At 40.5% G+C, this 15272-nt stretch overlaps 1 protein-coding gene across 4 annotated transcripts in view; it reads left to right on the forward strand.

The window, feature by feature from the left end:
* Positions 1-15272, forward strand: part of LOC308082817 (sodium channel protein type 8 subunit alpha-like) — a gene marked incomplete at both ends in the record, with an annotated part of 120421 nt that overhangs the window by 19852 nt on the left and 85297 nt on the right. For 3 of the 4 annotated variants that reach the window (XM_080424842.1, XM_080424841.1, XM_080424840.1), the window contains 3 exons: positions 12467-12597; positions 13769-13849; positions 15070-15198. In XM_080424842.1, the coding sequence (XP_080280968.1) occupies positions 12467-12597; positions 13769-13849; positions 15070-15198 (341 nt within the window). Of the gene's footprint in view, positions 1-12466; positions 12598-13768; positions 13850-15069; positions 15199-15272 lie in introns of those variants that run through there. The other variant, XM_080424839.1, reaches the window with a different exon arrangement.

Consider the following 15272-nt stretch of genomic DNA (forward strand, 5'->3'; position numbering starts at 1 on the left):
GGTCCCGTTTTCTTTTTTCACAAGATTGCTGGTTCTTGCAATGACCTGCACTACAATACTTCACCACTATGACGAAATAAACCCACTAAATGTAACAATGTGTGCGTTCCGTAATGTAATTCCAATGGTGAAAGCTGTGTTGTTTCACCTGGTGAAAGAATGGCTGATTCAGTCACTCCCCGAAATAACTGTATGTGTGTCTCAAAGAATAGCGTTATTTAACTCTGAAAATAAACAAATGGATGAATTAAGGTGACTCTTTGGTTAAACTAGGTGTTAAATAGCTCTATGTTGTGATAGTAATCATTACTAGAGTGTTTGTTCAGTAACAGTGAACCCTCTAAGACCCAGCGATGCTTTAGAGCAACAATTATATTTTATAAAGAAAGGAGTTTAAATAATTTGTTTTTCTGTTATTTTTTCACCTCTAAATCCTCATTGGGTCCTATTGTTTAGTCTTACAATGCCATTGGCTGGGATATTTGCATATAAATACCCCCCACAGAGCCAGGAATCATCACAACTTGAAAAATCTCTGTTGGAACAGATCTCTTTTTTCTCTGGAAGATATTCCTCACAAAAACGCTCTATATTGTGATAGTAATCATTAGTATAGATTGTTTTCTCTGTTTACTAAAAGCTGCCGAGATGGGGGTGACCACTTTTTACTGAACAAACACTCTATAACAATAATTACTATCACAATATAGAGCTATTTAACACTGTTACTGAACAAACACTCTATAGCAATGATTACTATCACAATATAGAGCTATTTAACACTGTTACTGAACAAACACTCTATAGCAATGATTACTATCACAATATAGATCTATTTAACACTGTTACTGAACAAACACTCTATGATTACTATACTATCACAATATAGAGCTATTTAACACTGTTACTGAACAAACACTCTATGATTACTATCACAATATGGAGCTATTTAACACTGTTACTGAACAAACACTCTATAGTAATGATTACTATCACAATATAGAGCTATTTAACACTGTTACTGAACAAACACTCTATAGCAATGATTACTATCACAATATAGAGCTATTTAACACTGTTACTGAACAAACACTCTATAGTAATGATTACTATCACAATATAGAACTATTTAACACTGTTACTGAACAAACACTCTATAGTAATGATTACTATCACAATATAGAGCTATTTAACACTGTTACTGAACAAACACTCTATAGTAATGATTACTATCACAATATAGAACTATTTAACACTGTTACTGAACAAACACTCTATAGTAATGATTACTATCACAATATAGAGCTATTTAACACTGTTACTGAACAAACACTCTATAGCAATGGGGGTCCCTGGCAGAACGTCTTTTCAGGTGGGGGTCCGGGACCCAGTAACAGACAGGGGAGATTCTAGGTGTTGCAGATGATGAGAGAGAGAGAGAGAGAGAGAGAGAGAGAGAGAGAGAGAGAGAGAGAGAGAGAGAGAGAGAGAGAGAGAGAGAGAGAGAGAGAGAGAGAGAGAGAGAGAGAGAGAGAGAGAGAGAGAGAGAGACTTCTGATGCAGAGGATGCTTGTCGTTCGCCCCCAGACTGCGGACACTATTTTTAATCTAATTAGATTTCAGGACACCTCTCGTCTCTCAGGAGCGTTCTGGTTGTTTCTCCTCCCTGTTCCTCCATCCCAGTGTTTCCCTCTGTGTGTGTGTGTGTGTGTGTGTGTGTGTGTGTGTGTGTGTGTGTGTGTGTGTGTGTGTGTGTGTGTGTGTGTGTGTGTGTGTGTGTGTGTGTGTGTGTGTGTGTGTTATGCTCACTGGCATGGTTGTATAAAACAAAAAAAAAAGCATCTTCTCTTTTCCCATCACAGTCTGGAGTCACTTTGAACTTGACGTTTCTATTTTGGCAGTTGGGATTCTTTTTTACGTTTTTTTTTAGAATTTCAAAGACTTTCATTTCTAAGATGAGTTGAATTTCTTTCTAAACGTTTCAGAAGTAACGGATCTATCGATCTAGATGTGACCTTGTGTTGTGACCTTGTGATCATTCTTGTATTTTATTTAATTATTATTTGAATTGATTGCACTGCACAACGCACACGCACGTACGCACGCACGTACGTACGCACCTACAGCAGCTCTAGGCCACAACAATTAAAGGGGAAACGAGAGTGTGAGCTTGTAGATCTACTATTTTCACTACTCCTTAAGTTTTATTTAATGTATTTTTAATGGAATTTAGATCACTTTTTTTTATAATTGTGAAGAAAAAAAAATATTTTGATATATAATAGGCCTATAACGCTATGGACCAGAGCTATATATATATATATATATATATATATATATATATATATATATATATAGAAAGGCTAGGATCATAATACCAAGGATTCGACAGTGATGTCAATACTATGCGACACGGAAGTAGAACTGCATAAAGATACCAAGGATGTGTCAGTGATATGACATCACTAACGAATCCTTGGACATATATGTAACTAGATGAACGTGTGCGAGGTACAGCCAGTATTGCCAGATATTGTGAGAGAAATAAGCAGCCAGGTCTATGAAAACAAGCCCAAAAGAAGATAACTAGGCCAAGAGCACTTTACCTAGACATGGGATATTATATATTTGAAATTTGCCGATCTACAAGCTCACAACGCTTCGTGACCCATTGTGAGCTTGTAGATCTGCTATTTACAAAAAAATCTTGAGGGGGAAAAAGTGCAAAATGTGGATTTTTTTGTTTTTTTTGCCATTTACTTTTTATTGGATTTTTCAGAACATGAAAACAAACATACACAAAAAAGAAAAGACTAGCACTTACTAACAAACAAAGAAACCGAACATACAAAACATACAAATACAAACATATAAGGGGAAAATGTGGAATATTTTTGACACATATTTGTTAGGGGCTCCCTGGCACAAATTATAATTTCAGATGGGGGTCTGTGGAAAAATACACAAACATGTTTGAGAACCACTGGTTTAAACAACAATCAAAACATTTGGAAACGAGCCCAAATATCAACTACATTTTAGAAAGAAGCCGCTTATAATAAGCAGACATGGCAACACTGGCATGCTGTTTGGATGTTATTGTTGGAGACCACACCCACATGGAACCTCCCCTCCCCACAAGGAGGTGCAGTGCACCAAAGCATTATGGTCATTGTAGTAATGCAGCAGTCCAGTCAAACCCTAGTCAAACACACAGATTTCATTATTTTTCTGGCCATAGGGTGCAAATTTTTAATTGTGCTACTGTTATCTACTACAAATACTATTACCATTGAGTGATTGCAGTTTCTTCCAGGGGTGAAATGCTCCTTTAAGCACCTTTTGATTAATACCTTTGTACTTTTACTCAAGTAATTTTTTAATTCCGGACTTTTACTTGTAACAGAGTATTTCTACATTGTAGTATTGATAGTACTGAGTACTTTTTCCACCAGTGCACGCACACGCACACGCACACACACACACACACACACACACACACACACACACACACACACACACACACACACACACACACACACACACACACACACACACACACACACACACAGAGTAGACGGTAGAAAGGCCCAGCCCCACTTGGACCCTAACAGACACACACACACACACACACACACACACACACACACACACACACACACACACACACACACACACACACACACACACACACACACACACACACACACACACACACACAGTAGACAGTAGAGAGGCCCTAACAGACACACGGTGCTGTTTCTGGGGGCGTGGCTGCTTGATGAGAAGCTGCAGTCAGCAGATCTTAAAGCTCTGATCGATGACAGCGCCTGCAGGAACTCTTCTCTTCCAGTAAGAGCTTTAAGCTCAAGGAGGAAGAGAGAGGAAGAGAGCCATTTAGAGCTTCCCCTCTCTGTCTGTCTGTCTGTCTGTCTGTCTGTCTGTCTGTCTGTCTGTCTGTCTGTCTGTCTGTCTGTCTGTCTGTCTGTCTGTCTGTCTGTCTGTCTGTCTGTGTATGTACTATAGGTTTGCTAACTACGCAAAAAAAGAAGAAAATGCTTTCAACTGGCCATGCAGCCACATGGGTTATGTTGTCAAATAAGTGATATTTTACTAACTGTTCCCAAACTGTTCAGGCCCGACCCCCAAAATAATCATATTTGAACTGGGGACCCCCCCCCCCTGACAAGCACTTGGAATCGTAGGCATTACATTTAGTGTGACTCGGTTCCACAGATAAATATTGTGCAAATAGTGTACAGTGTCACATAGTGTTGTGAGCTTGTACATCGTTGTTATGAGCTTTTACATTGTTGTGAGCTTGTATATTGTTGTTGTGAGCTTGTAGATCATTGTTGTGAGCTTGTAGATCGTTGTTGTGAGCTTGTACATCGTTGTGAGCTTGTAGATCGTTGTTGTGAGCTTGTAGATCGTTGTTGTGAGCTTGTATATCGTTGTGAGCTTGTACATCGTTGTTGTGAGCTTGTACATCGTTGTTGTGAGCTTGTACATCGTTGTTGTGAGCTTGTACATCGTTGTTGTGAGCTTGTATATCGTTGTGAGCTTGTACATCGTTATGAGCTTGTAGATCGTTGTTGTGAGCTTGTATATTGTTGTGAGCTTGTTCATCGTTGTTGTGAGCTTGTACATCGTTGTTGTGAGCTTGTATATCGTTTTGAGCTTGTACATCGTTGTGAGCTTGTAGATCGTTGTTGTGAGCTTGTATATCGTTGTGAGCTTGTACATCGTTGTGAGCTTGTAGATCGTTGTTGTGAGCTTGTACACCGTTGTTGTGAGCTTGTAGATCGTTGTTGTGAGCTTGTACATCGTTGTTGTGAGCTTGTACATCGTTGTTGTGAGCTTGTATATCGTTGTTGTGAGCTTGTAGATCGTCGTTGTGAGCTTGTAGATCGTTGTTGTGAGCTTGTACATCGTTGTTGTGAGCTTGTACATCTTTGTTGTGAGCTTGTATATCGTTGTTGTGAGCTTGTACATCGTTGTTGTGAGCTTGTATATCGTTGTTGTGAGCTTGTACATCGTTGTTGTGAGCTTGTACATCGTTGTTGTGAGCTTGTAGATCGTTGTTGTGAGCTTGTACATCGTTGTGAGCTTGTACATCATTGTTGTGAGCTTGTAGATCGTTGTTGTGAGCTTGTACATCGTTGTGAGCTTGTACATCGTTGTTGTGAGCTTGTAGATCGTTGTTGTGAGCTTGTACATCGTTTTGAGCTTGTACATCATTGTTGTGAGCTTGTAGATCGTTGTTGTGAGCTTGTACATCGTTGTGAGCTTGTACATCGTTGTTGTGAGCTTGTAGATCGTTGTTGTGCGTTGTACATCGTTTCGAGCTTGTACATTGTTGTTGTGAGATTGTAGATCGTTGTTTTGAGCTTGTAGATCATTGTTATGAGCTTGTAGATCGTTGTTTTGAGCTTGTAGATCGTTGTTGTGAGCTTGTAGATCGTTGTTGTGAGCTTGTAGATTGTTGTTGTGAGCTTGTAGATTGTTGTTGTGAGCTTGTAGATCGTTGTTGTGAGCTTGTAGATCGTTGTTGTGAGCTTGTAGATCGTTGTTGTGAGCTTGTAGATCGTTGTTGTGAGCTTGTACATCGTTGTGAGCTTGTACATCATTGTTGTGAGCTTGTAGATCGTTGTTGTGAGCTTGTACATCGTTGTGAGCTTGTACATTGATTGATTGATTGAATATTTTATTAGGCAAAAAATGTAAAACAGCACAGTTACATTTAAAATACTTTGTCTAACAGGTCCGTTCATAAAAGTCCTTGCGGACTTGTTTCCAATGAGGGCCTTGGTATTTAATTCATAGGCATATATAGTGGCACCACAGTTCAAATATCATTACAAAATAAACAGCCAAAAACAATATATAACACTATGTACAACAACAAAAAAAAAAAAAAAAAAAAAAAATATGTACAAGAACAGGGGGGGGGGGGTCTGCTGTCTAACGGGAAAATGGTACTACCTCCACCTTTGGCCTCCTGAAAGGTGATTTTTTAAGGCTCTTTTAAATGAGCCCAGCGAACTGCATTTTTTGAGGGATGGAGTTAGACTATTCCAATCCTGGGTGGCAGTGCTGTAGAAGGAGAATTTGCCCATGTTTGATTTATGGGTGGGTGGTACCAAATTGTTGTTAACGCTCCCTCTGGTATTGTGACTGTGGGTGTCGCTAACCTTTTGGAGGTATTTACTCAGATATGCGGGAATTGGGGGCATATCGGGCAAATTTGCATTTACAATTTTGAAGGCCAGTCCCATTTTTAGTTGTTTAACCCTGTCTTCCACCCTGAGCCAGCCTAGGCTGGCAAAATGGGTGGGAGAAAGGTGGGTCATGGGCCCCAATCCGAGGAGTAGCCGAATCAGTTTGTTTTGGGAGGTTTGAAGCTTAGTCTTCAGTGACACTGAGGTGTTGGAGTACCAGGAGGTGCAAGCATAGTCAAAAAGTGGTTGAATCAGGGCCCCAGAGAGGGTCCTGAGGGCCTGAGGGTTGACAAAAGAGGAAACTCTGCCCATAAATTTGGTTCTCTGGTTTACTCTTTTGACCACCTTTGTAGCCATGCTATCACCTGTCAGGTATTTGTCAAGTACACAACCCAAATAGGTAATCTCTTCTTTGCTAGAGATAATTGTGTCATCGACTTTGACCTTGAAATCATTTACATCCATCTGTCTGAGGGAATGTTTGGTCCCAAAGAGAATGGATTCAGTTTTCCCAAGGTGTAGTGACAGTTTGTTATCGGTAAGCCAAGTACGGATTTTTGAGAGTTCGGAGCTGAGCGCCTCCTCAACTTGCAACTTGTCCTCTCCCGAGATCAGGAGTGCCGAGTCATCAGCGAACAGGAACAATTTGCAGTTACAGGCAGCACTCATGTCGTTAATGTATAGAAGAAACAGTAACGGCCCTAGAATGCTGCCCTGAGGAACCCCACAGCTCACCGGGAGGGATGAGGACATGGTTCCGTTGATGTCAACCACTTGTTCTCTTCCCTCCAGGTAAGATCTCATCCAGTTTAGTGATGTGCAGTCAAAACCAATCGCCCTCAGCTTATCAAGTAAAATTGAGTGGTTTACAGTGTCGAACGCTTTTTGGAGGTCCAACATGACCATGCCGCAGTATTTGCCCGCGTCTACCTCACGTTTGATGTAGTCGGTCAGATACAGTAGGCATGTGTCAGTGGAATGGGAGGTTCTGAAGCCCGATTGGAATTCAAACAACAGTTTATGCTCGCTGAGGTAGCTGTTGATTTGTTCTTGAATTAATCGCTCTACAACCTTTGAGATGGAACAAAGGATGGAAACAGGCCTATAGTTGCCAGGTTCTAATTTGCTTCCTTTTTTATGCAGAGGGATTACTCTTGCCAACTTGAAATCCTGTGGGACGTGACACTGGCTGATGGATAGGTTTGTGATTTGGGCTACTATGGGGGCAATAGCAGTAGCTGCGTCTCTGAGGAATCTGGTGGGGATATTGTCAAGGCCGGTGGCCTTGTTTGGCTGGAGGGCGAGTAGTTTTTTCTGCACATCATCAGCATTTACTGGTTTGAATGAAAAGGAGTCTTTTTTAGCCCCTAGTTTAACATAGTGAGCATGGATGTGGTCAGAGCCGTACAAACCTGAATGCTGAGGAAGTTTACTTACCAACTGGGTTGCAATGGTGGTAAAAAAGCTGTTAAAACAGTTTGCTACCGCTTGCTTGTCTGTAATGAGCACGCCACTTGAAATAATGCAGATGTTTGTAGCTTTGGTTTGAATTTTGTTGTTGCAGCCCAATTTCTGTAGCGCTTCCCACAGCTTTTGTGGGTGGCTTTTGTTTGCCTCAATACTTTCATTTAAGAAATTCTTTTTGGCAGTTTTGACCAATTTGTTTACTACATTTCGTTGATTTCTGCATCTTTCAAGTAGTTGCACATCTTTGCATTTCCTGAACTCAGAGTACATTTTGTTTCTGAGTTTGATTGCATTTAGGATGTCTCCATTCATCCAGGGTTGTGTACGGGCTCTGACTCTCACCACCTTCTTGGGCGCTAGGCTATCAATAACAGACACAAAAGCAGTTTTGAAACCAGTCCAAGACTCCTCAGCCGAGGAGCCACCGAGTACATTTGACCAATCCACTTTCTCAAGAGCTGTTGTGAGAGCTTCTGATGAGTAAGTTTTCACAGCTCTGCAGCTGATCGTGCTATGACAATCAACTACAGATCTGTGAAGCTTACGCGTGCAGAAAATGATGTTATGGTCGCTTAGACTGCACTCAATGACTCCACTTAAAGGAATCCTCGACTGGTCTGATGTCAAAATGAGGTCAATGATGGTCTGAGAAGTGGGGCCTACCCTTGTGACATTTTTTATCATTTGGGTGAGGCTATGCATGTCACAGAATTTTTTGAAAGATTTAAATATGGCGGCGTCTTTCCGGAGTACATCCGTATTGTAGTCGCCAATCAAAATCAATTCCGAATTTCCAATGATTGCCATGTGCTCCTCTAATAAATCATAAAACTCATTTTGACCTGGGGGCCTGTAGATTGCGCCAATTATCAGGGGTTTAGCGTGAGGATAGGTGATTTTTATCCAGACCGATTCCGTGGAGTTGTTCTCCAATTTTGGGTACACATTGAAAATGATGTCAGATCTCACATAAATGCATACCCCTCCTCCACAAAGAGTTCTGTCTTTCCTAATGACATTGTAGCCTATAATCTCAATTTCAGAATCGTCCACTGTGTCATCCAGTTTTGTCTCTGAAAAAGAGAGAACCCCTACCTTGCCATTTCCAAACATGGATCTTAGTTCAGACATCTTTGTGGGGTTTTTGAGGCTATTCACATTTAGGTGAATGATGTGTAGGCCTTTTTTGGAGAAAATCGTGTCCATCTGTTCAGTCTGGAAAAAGTCAGGTTCCTTAAGCTGTTTTGTCCCTGTAGCTTCAAAGGTGGGTGGGGCAGGTGGAGGTGTGATCGGGGGAGTGGGGTGGGGGCTTTGTGTTTGCAGCAGGGCAGTGGGGGAGGGGGATAGGGGAGGGGATGGACTTTTGGGGGAAATGGGAAACTCAGGGAGAAAATAATCTCTGTTTCCACGCCGATCCCACAGAGGAAAACCTTGTAGTTGACCTCCAGTGCCCGTTGGAAAAACAGGGACCATGCGGTGGTGCCAGGAGATAGGAAAAACAGTGGAAAAATCACCGTATTCCTGTGCTTCCCTCTGAGAAAAACCTTGCGTTTGTCTCGAGTCCATGTTGCGCATGATCGTTGTTGTGAGCTTGTAGATCGTTGTTGTGAGCTTGTACATCGTTGTGAGCTTGTACATCATTGTTGTGAGCTTGTAGATCGTTGTTGTGAGCTTGTACATCGTTGTGAGCTTGTACATCGTTGTGAGCTTGTACATCGTTGTTGTGAGCTTGTAGATCGTTGTTGTGCGCTTGTACATCGTTTCGAGCTTGTACATTGTTGTTGTGAGATTGTAGATCGTTGTTTTGAGCTTGTAGATCATTGTTATGAGCTTGTAGATCGTTGTTTTGAGCTTGTAGATCGTTGTTGTGAGCTTGTAGATCGTTGTTTTGAGCTTGTAGATCGTTGTTTTGAGCTTGTAGATCGTTGTTGTGAGCTTGTAGATCGTTGTTGTGAGCTTGCACATCGTTGTTGTGAGCTTGTAGATCGTTGTTGTGAGCTTGTAGATCGTTGTTGCTCCTCCCACTCTGACTCTCAACCTTTGATCTTTAACCATGTAAGCCCTGGTCTGCACTTGGCTGTCTTTTGGAAAACACTGAAAATAGCAGATCTACAAGCAGATGTTGAGCTTGCAGATCTTCTATTCTCACTATTTTCGCCATAATGACACGCCCAGATTACGGGTTAACGTTCTTAACTCTTATCTGTATCTATACATTAGGTCAATTTTCTGTGTGTGTGTGTGTGTGTGTGTGTGTGTGTGTGTGTGTGTGTGTGTGTGTGTGTGTGTGTGTGTGTGTGTGTGTGTGTGTGTGTGTGTGTGTGTGTGTGTGTGTGTGTGTGAGATGCCAGTGGACATGCAGTCAAACCACATCATAACTTCCTGCCGGTAGTGATGATGCCGCTACGCCACCAGCTTGTGCTCTGACTGCAATTTACACTGAAACGTGACTAATGGCTGACTTATACTCATACTGTCATACTATGATACTTATACTTTATGACTTATACTCATACTGTCATACTATGATACTTATACTTTATGACTTATACTCATACTGTCATACTATGATACTTATACTTTATGACTTATACTCATACTGTCATACTATGATACTTATACTTTATGACTTATACTCATACTGTCATACTATGATACTTATACTTTATGACTTATACTCATACTGTCATACTATGATACTTATACTTTATGACTTATACTTATACTGTCATAGAACCTGGTAGATAGCCGGAAATAACCGCTGTTCAACTGGAAAGAGGTTGGACATCAGTGTGATGATGACTCTACGGTCGTTTAGACACATGATGAGTGTGTCTTTGTGCGTTTATTCTCTCTAACAGACGCTTACAATCCTCAACAAAGTATCACTTTAGGCCAGGGGTCTGCAACCTTTTTCAGGCCAAGGACCCCTGTGCTGAGAGAGAGATGAAGCAGGGACCCCCACTACATATTGTATAGATGAGAGAGAGATGAAGCAGGGACCCCCACTACATATTGTATAGATGAGAGAGAGAGATGAAGCAGGGACCCCCACTACATATTGTATAGATGAGAGAGAGATGAAGCAGGGACCCCCCAGTACATTGTAAACAAAATGTGTTGCAGATCAAACTTCTTCATAGATTTCATAGATAGTTTCATAGACTTGTTTGACATACCTGTACATTATCTTTTCTATTCATATGTTGGATTCATGCTAATGCTATATTTTCAGACAGTTAACCGTTTAAAACCTTCAATATTTAGTCTACTTGACCATTGGCTCTGTACTTGGTCTGCTCTTTTTCCCTCTACACCAACTCTCAGAAAATAGCCGATTTGCCAATCTGACGACATTAGCCGATGTGCTATTTTCGGCTAATGTTCCCCATCGCACAAAGATTTGGGGGACCCCCTGTAGTTACTCTGAGGACCCCCTAGGGGGTCTCGTTGTGAGCTTGTAGATATGCTATTTTCAAACAGTTTAGTACTTTTACTTTTTGGGCGGTGAAACCGCCCCTATAAGTGAGATTTGGAAAAATGTACAAATATCTTGGGCAGTGAAACCGCCCCTAAAAGTGAGGTTTGGAAATTTGTACAATTATCCTGCGCTGTGATTGGCCAATCACAATCTATTCAGGACTGTGATTGGCCAGTGTCACATGACACATGTGCATAGCCCTATATAAGCAACCATAACTTAAAAAAAACAAAAAATTTGTTTTTTTTAAGTTATGGTTTTGTCCATCATAAAGAGTGTTTCAATAAATGTATTGTGGTTAGCTAGGAAGACACCGCCCACTTCACACAGGGTGTGATTTTTTTACTATGTACTATTTTTTGATGCCAATACTTTTGTACTATTACTCAAGTAACATTTTGAACACAGGCCTTTTACTTGTAACGGAGTATTTTTATATTGTACTTCTTCCACCACTGGTGAGGATACGGTTGTATGACACAAGTACAGTAGGCGACCAGTGACTTTGGACAGTTTCACTTTCCAAACCTTTGCATCATGCATGTCACACAAACAGAACGCCATGCGTTTTGTTGATAGAACAACTGTGTTCATATAGAGTCCTATCCACACATCCACCGTTTAACTTCCACAATCTACATGATCAGAACCATTGGTGTTGTGTGTGTGTGTGTGCTGGATTCAGACCCACATCATCAGGAGGTGTGGAAGGAAAATGGCCAAAGTTCACTGGTAACCTACTGTATGAGTTCTAGGCTTTTAATATGTCTTTCCCACAGATGTACATAATCCTCGTTGTGTTTAACTGTGTCTCTGTGGGTCTATTCTCTTCTTCTCTCTCACACAGACGTTTATAGTCTCTAACGGTGTCTTTGTGTCTGTGTGTGTCTCTTCTCTTCTTCTCTCTCACACAGACGTTTAGAGTCTCTAACTGTGTCTCTGTGTCTCTTCTCTCTCTCACAGACGTTTATAGTCTCTAACTGTGTCTCTGTGTCTCTTCTCTCTCTCACAGACGTTTATATAGTCTCTAACTGTGTCTCTGTGTCTCTTCTCTCTCTCACAGACGTTTATAGTCTTTAACTGTGTCTCTGTGTCTCTTCTCTCTCTCACAGACGTTTAGAGTCTCTAACGGTGTCTTTGTGTCTCTGTGTGTCTCTTCTCTTCTTCTCTCTCCCACAGACGTTTATAGTCTTTAACTGTGTCTCTGTGTCTCTTCTCTCTCTCACAGACGTTTATATAGTCTCTAACGGTGTCTTTGTGTCTCTGTGTGTCTCTTCTCTTCTTGTCTCTCCCACAGACGTTTATAGTCCTCAACAAAGGGAAAGTAATCTTCCGCTTCAGTGCCACGGACTCCTTGTACATCATAAAACCTTTCAATATGTTTAGGAAGATAGCTATTAAGATTTTGATACATTCATATCCTTTCAAGTGAAGTAAAAGTCACGTTTCATGATGTTGGATGCTGAAGCCATAAGTTGCAGTGTTTATTGTCTCCGCCAGGCTGAAAGGCATGGTGGGAGAGTATGTTTTGCACCCTGTCCGTCCGTCCGTCTGTGAACAGCTAATCTCCGGCACCGTTGGCTTGATCGCAGCGAAACTGTGCACACACACTCCCTGGATGCAAATTCAGAACCTCTGCCCCTAATTTCACATTTCACATTTGTTTTACAGTACTCCTACAGATTTTGTCCAAACATCACGCAAATCGGTACATAGTATCTATAATAATCATTAAACAAAATGAGTCTTTCAGATTTTTCAAATGCCATTCTGATTGGCTAAGATTGCCTTCCAAAGTTTGCAGGAGTGCTCTGTTTTGAACAAAATGCCTCAAATCATGAACACAGCGTGCGATTTCCATGAAATTTTGCACGCATATTCCCACTAGGCCGAGGAAGAAATGCCACATTTTCAAAACAGCCTCATGGTGGCGCTGTAACAGGCTGATTCGTGTTTATAACTTCACCGATCTGTGTAACACTTTGTATGTGCACTCCCTAGAGGCCAAAGAAAAACGTTTGCCCTGCATTTATCACATCTGCCTTTTATAGCGCCACCAGGAGGCATGATCTCTATAGTCATGTGATCAGGACGGATCTGTTAGATTTTTCATATTCCCCCCTGATTGGCCCGTTTTGAACAAAATGCCGCAAATCATGAACGCAGCGCCCGTTTGCGGTGAAACTTTGCACGCACATTCGCACTAGGAACAAATGCCACCCAGTTTTGCAAAAATATATATATATTACTCCTACAAATGTATTCCAAACATCACACAAATCGGTACACATTATCTCTATAGTCAATTGATGAAAACAGATCTGTCGGATTTTTCATATTCCATCCTGATTGGTGAATTCCGATCATTGCTGGCCAACAATAACCTACCTGACCTGGCGGAGACCTGTGTGTGTGTGTGTGTGTGTGTGTGTGTGTGTGTGTGTGTGTGTGTGTGTGTGTGTGTGTGTGTGTGTGTGTGTGTGTGTGTGTGTGTGTGTGTGTGTGTGTGTGTGTGTGTGTGTGTGTGTGTGTGTGTGTGTGGTACATATACAAACATGTGTCCAACTTTCCTTAACACCTCCCCCTTCACGTTATTCAGCACGATCATCATGTGTACGATTTTGACCAACTGTATATTCATGACTTTTAGTGACCCTCCAGAATGGTCGAGTAAAGTAGAGTAAGTATCACTCTCAATAATTCATAACAACCAATAATCTGTGGCGGACAAATGTACTCAACCCCACTACATGAGTCAATTATTATATTACTCAAGTACAATACAAGAGAAAGTTGGTCAGTCAATTATGTACTCGAGTTAAGGTACCGGAGTATTTGTTTAAAAAAAAAAACTTAAGTATTCAGAAGTACATGCTTTCAGTAACAACAAGTGCAAATTACAAAGTACAAATAAATGCACAGTCAGTGCAAGTTTATGTCAAAGCAAATCCATATGGAAGTTGAAACGGGTTCCTCTAAAATTAAAATAAAAAAAACGATTCAGAAATAAACACAATATGTTTTTGTCTGAAATTAAAATATGTGATGTTCAATCTCAAAATGTGTCACATCACGATGCATTGTGAGGCTTTAGATCTGCAATTTTCACATTAAAAAATAGAGCTTAAGTGGTTAATTATTATTCTTTTATTTTTTTATTATTTTGATAAATTTGGGTCCAAAGTACAATTTGTCTTTGAAATTTTGTGGACTGAAAGTCATAAGCTTCCAAATAAATAAATACTCAAGTAAAGAACAGATTCTCAAACAAGTACAGTACTTGAGTACAATACTCATGTGTACTCAGTGGTGAAAAAGTAGCTAAGTACATTTACTTAAGTACTGTACTTAAGTACAATTTTGAGATATTTGTACTCTACTTGAGTATTTCCAATTTCCAATACTTTTACTTCTACTCCACTACATCTCAGAGGCAAATATTGTACTTTTACTCCACTACAATTATTTGAAAACTTTAGTTACTAGTTACTTTGCAGATGTAAATTATGATGTTATAGAACATACATTAACCACTTTAGTCCTATTTTATACCTAGGCTATTTGAAAATAGCAGATCTACAAGCTCACAACGCGATGCGACGCGTTGTGAGCTTGAAGATCTGCTATTTTCAAACATTTTAGTACTTTTACTTTTGGTACTTTAAGTACATTTTGATGCCAATACTTCTGTACTTTTACTCAAGTACATTTTGAATTCTGCACTTTTACTTGTAACAGAGTATTTTTATATTGCAGTATTGGTACTTTTTACTTAAGAATTTGAGTACTTTTTCCACCACTGTGTGTACTTTACCGTCCACCACTGAATAACAAGCAATACTAAAAGCTTTGTGACTGTACAGTACTTTTATAACCTGTTTCATTGTGTGTGTATTTAAGGTACACCTTCACAGGTATATACACCTTTGAGTCGGTCACAAAGATCATAGCCAGAGGCTTTGCTATAGACGGCTTCACCTTCCTACGAGATCCCTGGAACTGGCTGGATTTCATGGTCATCTCCATGGCGTAAGTACACGCCCATCTCCTTTAAGTACACGCCCATCTCCTTAAGTACACGCCCATCTCCTTAAGTACACGCC

The sequence above is a fragment of the Gymnoscopelus braueri genome, assembly GCF_963280865.1.
Source record: "Gymnoscopelus braueri genome assembly, chromosome: 3".
NCBI lineage: Eukaryota > Metazoa > Chordata > Actinopteri > Myctophiformes > Myctophidae > Gymnoscopelus > Gymnoscopelus braueri.